Source organism: Moschus berezovskii, chromosome 24 (genome assembly GCF_049115385.1).
Source record: "Moschus berezovskii isolate FMDL1 chromosome 24, NW_MosBer_1.0, whole genome shotgun sequence".
Classification (NCBI taxonomy): Eukaryota; Metazoa; Chordata; class Mammalia; order Artiodactyla; family Moschidae; genus Moschus; species Moschus berezovskii.
The window spans coordinates 29164630-29178429 of record NC_142483.1 but is presented as its reverse complement, the minus strand read 5'-3'; the positions used below and the strand labels follow the sequence as shown (position 1 = coordinate 29178429).

Genomic DNA, 13800 nt, shown 5'->3' with positions numbered 1-13800 from the left:
CCATCTTTCCAGTTGCTTAGGGTAGAAACTTATAAATCAATTCTGTAGCTCTATTTCTTTCACATCCTATATTCAGTCCAGCCTCAAAATCTGCTGGCTCTATCTTTGAAATATTCCCAGAAGTTGTCCACTTCAAATCTCTGCTGCTGCCTGATAGAAACCATCAGCATCTCCTGCCTGGATTATTGCAGTCCTCCCATGTGGTACTTCCGCTTTGCCCATGCTCTTCATTCCCTACCTCCATTAGTCTATCTACAATGCATAAGCTGTGAAAACATGAGTCAGAGCTTGTTAATCTCTTGCTGAAAACCCTTCAATTGCTTGCCCTTGAGGTGTCCTACAGGATCTTCGAGTTCCCATCCCTCTGATCTCATTTCTCTTCCTCTCCTCCTCTGATCACGTTTTATTGTGACTCATCTGTGTTCCTCCTATCCTCAGCTTCATGAGTTTCTTGCTCTTCCTCAACCAAATCAGACACACTCCCCACTTTAGGACCTCATACTGCTGTTCCCCCTGCCTGGAACACTCTTCTCCCAGATACCTGAAAGGCTCTGCCCTCACCTTCCTCCAGCAGTGACTCAGATTTACCTGTGAGCCCTCCCTGACTGCCTATTTAGAAGGCACCCAACTTCTCCCGTGCCCATCCCAACACGCTACTCCCCTCTGCACTCTACCTCCTCATAGGACTTTTTGACATCTAACATCTACATATTTCATTCATTCATTCCCTCATTTAATTATAGAGCTGGCTACCATCTAACATTTGCATGCTTCTATTTATTTATATATGCTTAGTCATTGATGCCTTCTAAGTACCCATATGAGCCTAGCACCCACTAGGCCTCCAACAACTATGAACCAAATGAAGTATAACATCACTAAGGCAGAATTACACGAAAATCCATTCTGCATCTATCTTTTCTCAGTTAACAGAGTATTGTTGACACCTATTATCATCAACATTTGTATGTACTGCATTATATTTTTAATTCAGTGCCTCCCCCCAACTATGTTTTTACTATAAAAGTGATATCAGCTTGAAAAAAATGGCAAAACATGGGAAAGTGTGTAAAGAAAAAAGTAAGAAACAACTCTTCACACCATCCAACATCTATATGCCTGAGGAAACTGCCAATGACAAGGCTGACTCCTAGATCTTCTGCTACGTACACACACATGCACACACACACACGCACACACAGTGTGTTCCTTTTACACAATGGGATCCTATACATATTATCGTGCTTTTGCTCTCCTCATTCAGTAATTCGTTGTAGACAGATGAAACAGACCAACCATTCTTCTTAAGAGCCACTGAGTGTCCTTTATAAGGATGTACCATAATTTATTTTTTACAAATCTGCTACTGATAAATATTTAGACTATTTCCAATGTCCCCCTTCTTTTTCAAAGGTAAATGACTACTCTTGCTAGCAGCTGCATGTACTTTTTATTCCCCTCACAGTACTTAGCCCATGTTGAAAACACCATCTGCATTTCATCTGTTTGCTCATCCGTTCTGTTTGCCCCTGCCTCACATGTAAGCTTCTCAGGATAGGGGACAAATCTGTCTGTCTGGTTCACCTCTGTAGAAAAGTGCCATATACATAATGGGGCTCAAAAAGTAGCTATGCATGAATAAATGAATGTAATCTTTGAAGCCCATTTTGGCAGGAACTCTTAGAAGATAAATTCTTAGAAGAGGAAAAGCCAAGGAGCAAGTGAACCTTGAGTATTAATTTCTAATGGTTCAATGAAATCTTAAGACTGCTTTATTGTCCTCAGAGTTGGAGCTGATAATGTTTGCACTTTACAGACAACCCTGAACTTGAGAGTTCAGGTGACAAAGTAAAGGCAGATACTGTTTTTGCCAACATCCGACTTAGTTTTCCACATTTCCGTTTAGGAAAAGCTTTAGAGACTGCCTCATTATCTCATTTCTAATGTATTTTAAAATAAGAAATATCTTAAAGTTACTTGGAAACCAGAGGAGACTTTAGAAATAATTAGTCAAAATCTCTTGGTTAATAGGTGAGGCAAGTTTCTTCTAAGTGAAAGTGTAACTGGGAAGAGCAGGACCTATTCAAAGAAAACAAACAGACACAACCGCCTTCCCCTAAGGACTTAGCAATTCCATTTCTTAGCATTTACCCTGGAGAAACTAATTCTGCTGTACACAGAAAGCCATGTCTGCAAATGTTCACTGTGGCATTGTTTATAATAGGGAGAAACTGGAAACAGAACTAACACCTAGCTGTAGGAGGATTACTAAATATCACAAGTCACATGTGGAACACAATGCAACAATTTGTTTAAAAAGTAGATAGATCTAGATGAGTAATAGCAACAGGTCTTTAGGACACACTGTTGAGTAAAAAACCAGGCATCAATGAGACTATTTGTGTTATATTATAGACAAAATCATTCTATTATAATCTCTCCATGCATAAGGATGTGTATTCTTCAATACACAGGAAAAGGTTGCAAAGACAACAAATTCCAAGAAAAAGTCAACAATGATTATTTTTAGGGCTCAGAGAACTGTGAGCTTATCCTATCATTTTGAGATGAGACATTCACACAGACACAATTTTCTACTTCCAAATCCAATCCTTTTTTTTTTTTGCAGCCTCTTGAACTTGTTTATGTAACAAAAATCTTGAATTTTCATAGGAAAAAGCATAAAGATGTGATCAAGAGTAAATTTAGCATGTAAGAAAGTAATTTTAAATGTTAGAAGACTTCCATTTTTTTGTTTTAATGCTTCTTAATTATTTTAAAAAATTTAATTTTTATTTTATATACTGTTAGACTTTTAAAAATCACTTCCTCATAGAAAGTTATACAACAAATGGCAATTCTTCTACTGATAGAAGACCTTTTTTTAAATCACAGTTAAGTTAAAAATTTGGGAGGCTACCTCACCTCACTCAATGACTCTCCTCCAGATGTTTCATTTTTTTCTTTTAAATCTCACTGGAGAAGGTGATTCCATAATCCCCTTTTGTTAGTTAATTTCCAGTGTGAGCAACTTATAATTGGGTAGTCGGGGATCAAGATTCCCTCTTACAAAAAAAAAAGAAAAAAAATCAGACCTGAGGATACTGAAAACAAGCGTGTGTATGTGTGTGTACATAATTCGCTTTAATCTGAGATTAAAATATGAGGTAAATTATATACTTTGGTCTCTTCAAAAAACAATTTTCTTCCATAAAATATACCTTTAACAGGTAAAATCGATTTCTCTGCAAAATGCCTGGAAACCTTTTGACATAAGGGGGAACATCAACTCCAATGTAATAAACATAAAACCAACTTACTCAAGTTGTGATTGTCCTTTTTTTGTCTCTCTTTGGCCAATGCTCTCGCTTCAGATTCTGTGGGAAAAATACATGCTGTGCACATGAATGAAGTCATTAGAAATCAGAACCTTTCAAGGAACACTGTGGTGTAAACTAAAAAACAAATCGATGTTTATCTGACTTAACTATAAATAAAAACAGAGTTTTGAAATTTTTAACTTTGAATCAAAGACTTCATTTTTTTTCAAAAGCAATATATATCCAATAAATGCAAAACTTTAGCTTCTACAAAATGGTAGAAGACCAGTAACAAAGATGTCTGACAGGCTGGAACGACAGACAGGTACGAACACCAAAAAAATAAATAACCAGAGATTATGAGAAGTTGCCGTCAATAGAGTACTGTCGGCAGTCAAATTTTCTTTTCAGGAAATAGCACTTTTCAGTCTTTCTTTGATGTGTTAACACACTGAGACAGAAACTCAGCCAAGCAGCTCCCAAACTGGATCTCTAACTGGTACATGGAAATGAACCCGTTATTTAAGAACTGTGAGCCAGGTTCCATCAGAACCTGTTAGAATGAAACGATTCAATGACTTCTAGGGCAACTATTTACTGCTGCTGCTGCTGCTAAGTCACTTCAGTCGTGTTCGACTCTGTGCGACCCCATAGATGGCAGCCCACCAGACACCCGTGTCCCTGGGATTCTCCAGGCAAGAACACTGGAGTGGGTTGCCATTTTCCTCTCCAATGCATGAAGGTGAAAAGTGAAAGTGAAGTCGCTCAGTCATGTCTGACTCTTCGCGACCCCATGGACTGCAGCCTACCAGGCTCCTCCGTCCATGGGATTCTCCAGGCAAGAGTACTGGAGTGGGGTGCCATTGTCTTCCCCGAACTATTTAGCAGTCTGAGTTTATAAAAACAAAAATAGGTATTTGGGACAGAGGTATTTGGTGACAACTCCATTTGATCTGCATAGCAACTCGGGTGCGATCTCTGCAATAAGGGATTATTTGCTGCCTTATAGAGAGTAAAACAAAACAAAGGAAAACAAATCAGGTTTCTTGACTAATCCTGGGGATTCGGGAACCTCTGTTACTTTCCTTTCAGAAGTGATATAAAAACATTACATTATCATAATCCAGAATTGTATTTAAAAATAGGTATCTTTTGGCATAATCTGGGAGGGATTGGGGGCGGGAGGAGACGGGGATGACAGAGAATGAGTTGGCTGGATGGCATCACCAGCTCGATGGACATGAGTCTGAGTGAACTCCGGGAGTTGGTGATGGACAGGGAGGCCTGGCGTGCTGTGATTCATGGGGTCGCAAAGAGTTGGACGTGACTGAGCGACTGAACTGAACTGAACTGATAGCATATTTATTATACTATTATAATGTACTATATATTATTAGGTCAGATTTGCTGACTTGCAAGCCTCTACTTTTTTGTGTATAGCATGCTGCTTCCTGAGCCATCAGTGTTCAGAACCTCATTTCCTGTCCCTTCACTCCTTTTCCTGCCATTTTACCCTTGTCCAGACTGGACTGGTCATTTTCTAAGATACCAGTGATTCCAGAGGCACTGTCTATTACACCTGCTTTTTAAAAAATTGAATAAATGTATACCCGCTTCACCCATTTCTTATATCCTCTTTCTCCCTGCTGCTGTGGTTTTCTTTCTGAAGAAACAATCATATACATAATTTAAAACCTCATTTTACACTCAAGAATTTTATGCATGTCACTCTAACCATATTTGATCATTATTTAATACAAGTTTCATTTATCTATGTTTTCTAAAACTTCATTGTATTATTACTTCCCGGTATGATACCTACATGTTTGTTGGCTTTTGATGGTTTTTATGTATTAATCATCTTTTTGAAAACCAAATCAGTGTCTTTTTTTTTTTAATGTTTTTCTCCTCCTGCCTCAATTTTCTGAATTTTTGTTTTTGTTCTTTCAAAGACACGCCTGAATAGAAGAGGAATTTTTTTGCAACAAATCTATATTCCATAGTCTCAGTCTATTCACCGAATCCTGTCGGATGCAAGGATCAAATAATAAAAAGGGTTCGGATGAGCTGAAGGCCATAAAATCCAGCAGGGTAGAATGCCAGTTCTAATGCAGTTTCATCGTGTTTTAATGGCCAAATGCCTTCCCTTAAGCATTAAACAAAAATGACGAAACAGGTAATTTCACACTTGCCTCAAGAGCAAACGATACCCATTGCTCCATTTGATAAATTTTTTTTTCACTCTGTGAGTGAAGCTAATTTTGCATGTGATAAAGCAAAAGTAACAGGAAGCATCTTAAGAGGTAAGAAATATGTCCTTAGTCTGTCCCAACTGTGGGTCTGAACGTGTGTCAAAGGAAAATTCAGACCAGAGTTCTCAAACTCAAATGCTACTAAGGGCCAGGAAAAATCCAGACTGGGAACCTACTGCTGTCACCCCAAAGGGGACAGAGGCCACAGACACAATGATGGCAGTCATGGAGGAACGGGAGCCCAATTCCCAGCATCTCAAGTAATACTGGAAACTAGGATTTTCAAGTATAAATACCCCACGCTAAAACATAGCTCAGTGTCTTAACCACTGCTGCTGCTCCTGCTGCTAAGTCACTTCAGTCGTGTCCAACTCTGTGTGACCCAATGGACTGTAGCCCACTAGGCTCCTCCATCTATGGGATTCTCCAGGATAGAACACTGCACAGACCTAAAAACCTATGTGTGTGAGTTGGAAATAGTTCTGGAGGTCACTACTTGGATACCTTCGCTGAACCGAACACAAACAGAAAACCTCCAGTGAGAGGCACATTTGCTGAGAATTTACCTGTGAGCTCCCTTTTTATGTTGGGAAGGTTGGCTGGGCAGGAGTTACTGATGGTGAGGCCTGGGGGTGGCAGGCCTTGATTTCCATAAAGGTCAATCAAGTTTCCAGAGACAGGTAACTGGAAAGAGAAAAACACAGTAATGGAAATGAATCATTGAAAGATTCCTAAATTAGTCAGCTAAAACCCATATCCTATTCTAGACTGCATTTACATATATACATCATTGATACTATGTATCAAACAGAAAACTAATGAAAACATCATGCTGACTAGCACAGGGAACTCTACTCAACACACTGTGGTGACCTGAATGGAAAGGAAGTCCAAAAGGGAGCAGACATATGTACATGTGCAGCTGATTCACTGTGCTGTACAGTAGAAACTAACACAGCAGTGTAAAGCAACTATACTCCAATAAAAACTAATTTAAAAAAAAGAAATGATTTCATGTAAAAAATATTTGTTAATACAGGAAATGAGATGTTTACCATTTCATTCATTCTCAGATATATGGTCTCCTTAGGGTTCCCTTAGAGACAGGAAAGGAGGCAGAATCTCACACACATCAAATCACTATACAACCCATCTGATAGGTTTATCGTGAGCACTGAGACAAAGGATAATGTGGTGAACTCATTATCTACAGCATCTAGTAGCTTATGGTAGATTTTCAGTATATACTGGCTATTATTATTATGTCATGTTCTACATGGCATAGCTTTGTAGCCAAGTTAGGTTTTGCATCAAAGTCAACTTTCTTCCTTCCTTTTCTTCCTCTCTCTCTCTACAAAGCAAAGTAATGAAAAGTGTTTTCTTATTGGAAAAGAAATGATATCTTTACTATTATACTAAAAAGGTATTTTCCTTGAAACTGAAATCTTTCACAAAGCCACAAGAGGGAGCCCACTGACTTTCATAAAAGAATGTTGAGACCAAAAAAAAAAAAAAAGAAATATTGAGCCTTTCCAAACGAGCTTAAGAGTGTTTGTCTCTTGTTCTGAACTGAATATTTTCAAGCAATGAATCTGTTTTATCCCAACAATGACTTCTCTTTGTCACGTATGCATTTCCCTGTGACTAGCTCTCTGCTATGAGTTTGATGTACCCAGTTTTATAAACATGTAAGATCCAAGACATTTCCTTTTTCCACTCCCTGAAATAAAGGTCTAAGTATTAATTGTTGGAAAACAGTTAAGTGATCTCACTACTTTCATGGCAGAAACTTCCCATTTCCAGCTTAACTCGAATAATTTCTTTTTTTTTTTTTTTAATTTTAGAAAGATCCTTTTATTGGGGTGGACACAGAGCACGCACTAGTCCATGATAAAATGACTTAAGAGAAAGATCCAGAAGGGCTGACGTCTCCCCCTTACTCGAGCTCAGAGCAAGGTCTGGGCACAGAATAGGTCCCAGTGGAACTCGAGACAAGGCAAAGTCTTTTAGGCCCGGACCGGGAGGTGGGCACTGGGAGAAAGGCCCTCAGCCTTGCCGGCCAGCCGCAGCGGAGTCCCGGCTCTAGACCCTCATAGACACGCTCCAGTTTTCCAGAGGAGAACTGGGGGGCAAGAAGCGGAAGGGGAACGGGACGGGGGGAGCTGAGCAACAACGGTTTTGTTTTTGCATCTACCGACATCACACTACTGGGTCTGGCGTCCCCTGTAACCATCGCGTGGTGTGTTTTACAGCATAAATAAAAACTCAAGGAAAATAAATACATGGGCTCCGATGAGGTTGGGAGTGGTGTGGAAGGGGTACGGGATGGCCGGCGGAGGGGCGGGGTGGGCGAGGGGCAGACAACGGGAGGCTTAAGTGTCCTCGTGCACGTGGGGCTGTCGGTCCGCGCGACCTTGCGGGGCGGCGCGGAGCTCTCGCCCTCCAGCTCCACTTGCTCCTGGTCTCTCTTCTTGGCGGCGTTCTTCCTGTCCCATTGCTGATGCAGGTAGCGCAGAAGAATGTTTTCTCTGTCACGATGATCTGTTCAGACGGGTACTCCCTAGTGGGCAGGTAGACTAAGTGACGTCGGTTCGAGGCTTTGCACACAGAGTCGGCATGAACTCTACTAAAATTGCTTTTGTTGTAGACAGGCAGTCCTTTCAGAAAATCTGCTGTTTCCTCTGTCACCGCCTCAACCACCGCCTCAGCTGCCACCACCGCAACCACAGCCGCCTTCTTAGCAGCCGACTGCGCAGCCTGGAATAATTTCTGAAACTATCATTACCAGGTGAGAGTTTATGTCTTTAAGCCCTTTCTTTACTTGATTATACACTCTGAATTTTACTCTAATCTGAGAAAAGTAAATGTAGATAGCATTTAAGTATGATTAAAATAGTAACGCAGACATACCTGGTAGAGGCTATATCACAATATAGCATGTGTCATTCTTTCAAATAACCACTAACATACAGATTAAAAGATACCATGAAATAAAGATAGAATCAAATGTGTTTCCTCTCATTGGGAGCCACCAGGTATCCTATTCCTGTCATGACTTCTAAATAAACACTCTATGAGCTAAACCCCTAGCTACAGAGATGGGGGAAGACTGCAGACAAGAGGATTTTTTCCAACAGGTTAACATTACACTTGCTCTAGTATGACTGGAGGGCTGTTCGAACAGACAGATCAGCAGAGCACATCTCTCTTCTCCACTCAGTCTTTTGTTCCTTTGTGAAGACAGCATCTAAATTATGCATATGAAATGGATTACACATATCTCACTATACGTATACGAATGAAAATGTGATAATGTAAAATGCCCTTGAACCACATTTCAAGGGCCACTAGTTAAGGAACTGATAAAAAAAAAAAGTGACTATGATTACTAGCTGTCTTTTCACTTTGTGGTTTTATATGAAACAGGTCATCTTCCCAGGTCAGCCTTGCCCTGTGAGTGTTTAGTTTTATTCTTGTCCAACTTAATACAGCAAAGTGAAAGAGGCTCAAATGTCTCAATACAGCACGGTAGAGTCAGAGAGTCAAAAGTTATAAAGCTGGTATGACATCTGGTAAGACTTCGAGATTCCAAAGCTGTATCCTCCTCCTCCTTTGCTGTTGCTCAATCGCTCAGTCATGTCTGACTCTTTGAGACGCCACGGACTGCAGCACTTCAGGCTTCCCTGTCTTCCACTGTCTCCTGGAGTTTGCTCAAGTTATCTTCCTATGCTTCTGGAATTTCAGATTTGGGAAGAACTGTCGAGTATTAATAAACCAATAATGTGACTTGAGATTCAATGCCGCAAGTTAAAAACAACTATTTCCATGGCTTGAGAAATAAAGATCACATGTGCAAACTGTGTGCAAAGCATGCAACTGCGTTATTTTAATAATTTATTAGAAATAAATAATAGGCAAGTGATAAATACAACTAACTTTAAAAAAACCTCTAAGTTATCACTGGATCGATACCGAACAGATATGTTCTATTATAAACTTCTCCAAGATAAGAATATATTTTCTAACCACAATCTAAAGGGAGATGTTATGTGTACATACACTTAATAAATGCAGACTCACAAAAAGAGAAAGAGGGTAAAAGAATTGAAAACTGGGGATGAGACAAAGACAGACACAAGGGGACGGGTGGAAACAGGAAGATAGAGACACAAACACAAGAGTCAGGGGGAGAGAGACGGATGGGCAAGTCGGGTGGAAGTGGGGAGAACTCAGAAAGAAATGGATTGAGTAGGGGTTAAAAACTACAGAGAAGACTGTGTGGACTGACAGCAGGGCCGACCAAAAAGAGAGATGAATTAAAATCTTTGGAACAAGACGCCTTATCGGGCACTCCACTGAGGTCAAACATCATTACTTCCAGTTGAAAAGGCAGCTTATAACCCGTCTGGAGAGTTCTTGAAAAGATTTCTCACTTCGGCAGCTTTTCCAGTCTTGCTGGTTAGGAGTGGGCATCGTAGAGCCTGCTGGGATATTTTGCTGAGGAAAACTTAATTTTGTGGGTGCCTACTCTGAGCCAGGCACAGAGGTTAAAAGGCACTCTGTGTAACTTATCATGCTGACTTCACAAAAAGGAACATCAAGGTGTTGCTCTGAGTGCAGGTTTTTGATAGGAGGTTCACATCGCATGTTAATTGTATTATTGGGAGGAGGGCAGAATCAACCTGCTGATAATAATCAATTAGAATCTGCAATTTTCAATTAATCTCCAAGTGAACCTGAGCAAATAAAAACCCAGTTGCTCAGTAACTGTGGGTACTCAAATTTACAGATGAACAATGCAGTCATTTACATCCTGGGCTAAGGAGCCAGTGACTCAGGTTAGAAGCTGCCTGTCTCTGACCCCCTGAATGATATTCAACTCTGTGAGGTGAGATGTCCCTCTCTGAAAAGTAGCAGTCATATCACCCATCTCACAGGGTTTTGTAAAAAATAAACAAGATAAAGTGGGTGAAACAGGTGGTGCAGTGATAAAGAATCTGCCTGCCAATGCAGGAGACGCAGGTGATGCGAATTCAGTCTCTGGGTGGGGAATATCCCCTGATGAAGGAAAAGACAACCTAATCCAGTATTCTCGCCTGGAGAATTCCATGGACAGGGGAGCCTGGCGGGCTACAGTCCATGGGGGTCACAAAGAGTTGAACATGACTGAAGACGCATGCACAAGTGAAACAGAGGACCTGCTTTTAAAGTGACTGATAAACTATGTTTCCTTGTTCAGTCACTCAGTTGTATCCGACCCTTTGCAACCCCATGAACTGCAGAACATCAGGCTTCCCTGTCCTTCACTATTTCCCAAAGTTGCTCAAACTCATGTCCAATGAGGTTTTCCTGAAAGTATACTCTTTGTCTACAGTTTTTTTGCTCAGTCATGTCCACTCTTTGTGATACCATGGACTGCAGCTAGCCAGGCTTCTCTGTCCATGGGGATTCTCCAGGCAAGAATACTGGAGTGGATTGCCATTCCTTTCTCCAGGGGAACTTCCCAACCCAGGGATCAAACCCGGGTCTCCTGCATTGCTGGCAGCCTCTTTACTGTCTGAGCCACCAGGGAAATCGCAGTTTTGGGGCAGTCAAACTAATTTTCACTTTGATTAACAAAACTATCTGCCATATGAATTGCCAAGCATCCTGTGGATTGCAATATAGATCTAAGCACAGAAATGAGGGGATGTGTGTGGCTAAAATGACTACTCCATATTCCAAATCTTTTTCCATTGGGGGTGATTTTGCCCCTTTTCCCCAGGGGACATTTGTCACTGTCTTGAGACATTCTGAGTTGTCCTTGTAGGATGGCAGGGTGTGAATGGCCTCCAGTGGGTAAAAGCCAGAGATCCTGCTAAACATCCTACAACAGACAAGACAGTCTCCACAACAAAGGATTATCCATTCCAAATGTCAACAGTACCAAGGTTGGAAGACTGCTCTAAATTATGGCTTCAGTTCAGTTCAGTTCAGTTCAGCCGCTCAGTCGTGTCCAACTCTTTGCGACCCCATGAACCACAGCACGCCAGGCCTCCCTATCCATCACCAACTCCCGGAGTTCACTCAAACTCATGTCCATCGAGTTGGTGATGCCATCCAGCCATCTCATTCTCTGTCGTCCCTGTCTCCTCCCACCCCCAATCCCTCCCAGCATCAGAGTCTTTTCCAGTGAGTCTACTCATAGCATGAGGTGGCCAAAGTATTGCAGTTTCAGCTTTAGCATCAGTCATTCCAATGAAGACCCAGGATCGATCTCCTTTAGAATGGACTGGTTGGATCTCCTTGCAGTCCAAGGGACTCTCAAGAGTCTTCTCCAGCACCACAGTTCAAAAGCATCAACTCTTCGGCGATCAGCTTTCTTCACAGTCCAACTCTTACATCCATACATGACCACGGGAAAAACCATAGCCTTGACTAGACGGACCTTTGTTGGCAAAGTAATGTCTCTGCTTTTTAATATACTATCTAGGTTGGTCGTAACTTTCCTTCCAAGGAGTAAGTGTCTTTTAATTTCATGGCTGCAGTCAGCATCCACAGTGATTTTGGAGCCCAAAAAAACAAAGTCTGACACTATTTCCACTGTTTCCCCATCTATTTCCCGTGAAGTGATGGGATCAGATGCCATGGTCTTTGTTAATGATGGCTTAGGCTCTTTATATTAACAGCTGTTACTTATGAAAGCTACTCAAAGGGAGGCAGATTAAAATAATATGGATTTCTAATTAAAAATCAGTCTCCTAGCCATGCAGATTTAGGAAAAGATTCAGTGGTTCCCTTTCTCATTTTGAAAAATTCCCCCATAAACACAGTTAACTTCATTACTAGGTCAAAATAACACTTTTAAAGCTAAGGAAGAGGAAGCACACCTTCTGTTTACATGAATATATTGTGTCTTTGCAGGGGTTTTTATCCAGTACATTAACCTGATGGACAGGCACGAGCTATACAATGGTCAGATAAAAGACACAGTCCAATTAGGACAAAGAAAGAGAAGGTAGACACGTGTGAGTATGTTCCCTAAACTTCATCTGAATCAAGTTCTTCAATGTTCTGCTCCACCAAAATGAATATTTTTCCAAGTAAATGATAAATGCAAAATGTTATTATTTTTTTCTCCCTGGATGGTCCCCTTCTCTGAATATCAATTAAGTACTGTAAGCACAAGTAAACTGGGACTTTTATTCTTTGTTTGTGATGGTACAAGGGGGCCCTTGTGCTCTCAGAATAGTTATTTCTAGACTCCAATTCCCTGAGGATAGTTTCCTCTCTAAGTGTTCCTTCCACTTTATTTTTTAAAGCAGTTAACTTGAAATAGACCATTTCAAAGAATCAACTAAAAGGAAAAAAATGCCCCCCAACATAAAGAATATTAAGTTTAAACTCCACTGTGGGAAGAAAATTAAAATGTTAGTAAGTTGGAGGGGTTCTATGATTTAATTCTAACAACTAAAACCCAACTTTATCAAGAATAAGAGCTGGTAACTAACATTTAGTGATGGCACAGGTTCTGTTGTTTTAAATGCTAATATTATCCCCATTTTCCAGGGAAGGAAAGTGAGGCAAAGACAAACAACTCACTCCAGAGTATGTATTGAACTCAGATGTCTGGCCGAGAGTCTGTGTTCCTAACTTCTGTGTTACAGTGTCTTTCTGCCAGTTGTAAAATGACAAAATAGTTTACTGTGGGAAAGTTCTGATGTGGAGAACACAGAAGAGAAATGGGGACTAGTACAAAGTCAGTGACCCCTGAGGGTGCTGCAGGTTACTCTTCTCTTGACTGGGAATTAATCAAAGTCTGCCCTGGGGATTCTTTCTTATCTGGGAACTCCCCTGAGATGGTCTCTCTGCTTCTGAATTATCCTTCTCCATTCAAAGTCTGAAGTGGTCTCTTTTTCTAAGCTTGTAAGCCCAGTGAGACCTGACTCATCTGCATCCATAGCACCTCACCTGGCACTGGTCACATATGAGGCATCTAATAAAGGCTAAATCAATCTTAAAGTGAGTTCAGGAGCAATCGGACTAGGATATCTACTCCAGTGTAGACTGACCAAGGAGACACGGGTATTCATTCTAAAGGTTATGTCTTCAGAGGGTTGTCACAAGGACAAGTTCTCCACGGGGCAAACTGGGATCCACATCCACAGAGAGACTTACTATGAGAAATATTTCCATTACTGAATATGATATTATTCTAATATAGAGTTGGCATATTACAGGTGCTGAGT

General features: G+C 40.8%; 1 protein-coding gene and 1 pseudogene across 5 annotated transcripts in view; both read right to left on the bottom strand.

Moving 5' to 3' along the window:
- The window catches only part of MITF (melanocyte inducing transcription factor), a 236701-nt gene that overhangs the window by 16715 nt on the left and 206186 nt on the right, over positions 1-13800 (bottom strand). For all 5 annotated transcript variants that reach the window (XM_055414307.2, XM_055414306.2, XM_055414310.2 and 2 more), the window contains exons 6-7: positions 6139-6256; positions 3321-3377 (exon numbers count right to left, since the gene is read on the bottom strand). In XM_055414307.2, coding sequence (XP_055270282.1) covers positions 3321-3377; positions 6139-6256 — 175 coding nt within the window. The remainder of the gene's footprint in view (positions 1-3320; positions 3378-6138; positions 6257-13800) is intronic.
- LOC148774023 (DET1- and DDB1-associated protein 1 pseudogene) lies at positions 7612-9944 on the bottom strand (annotated as a pseudogene).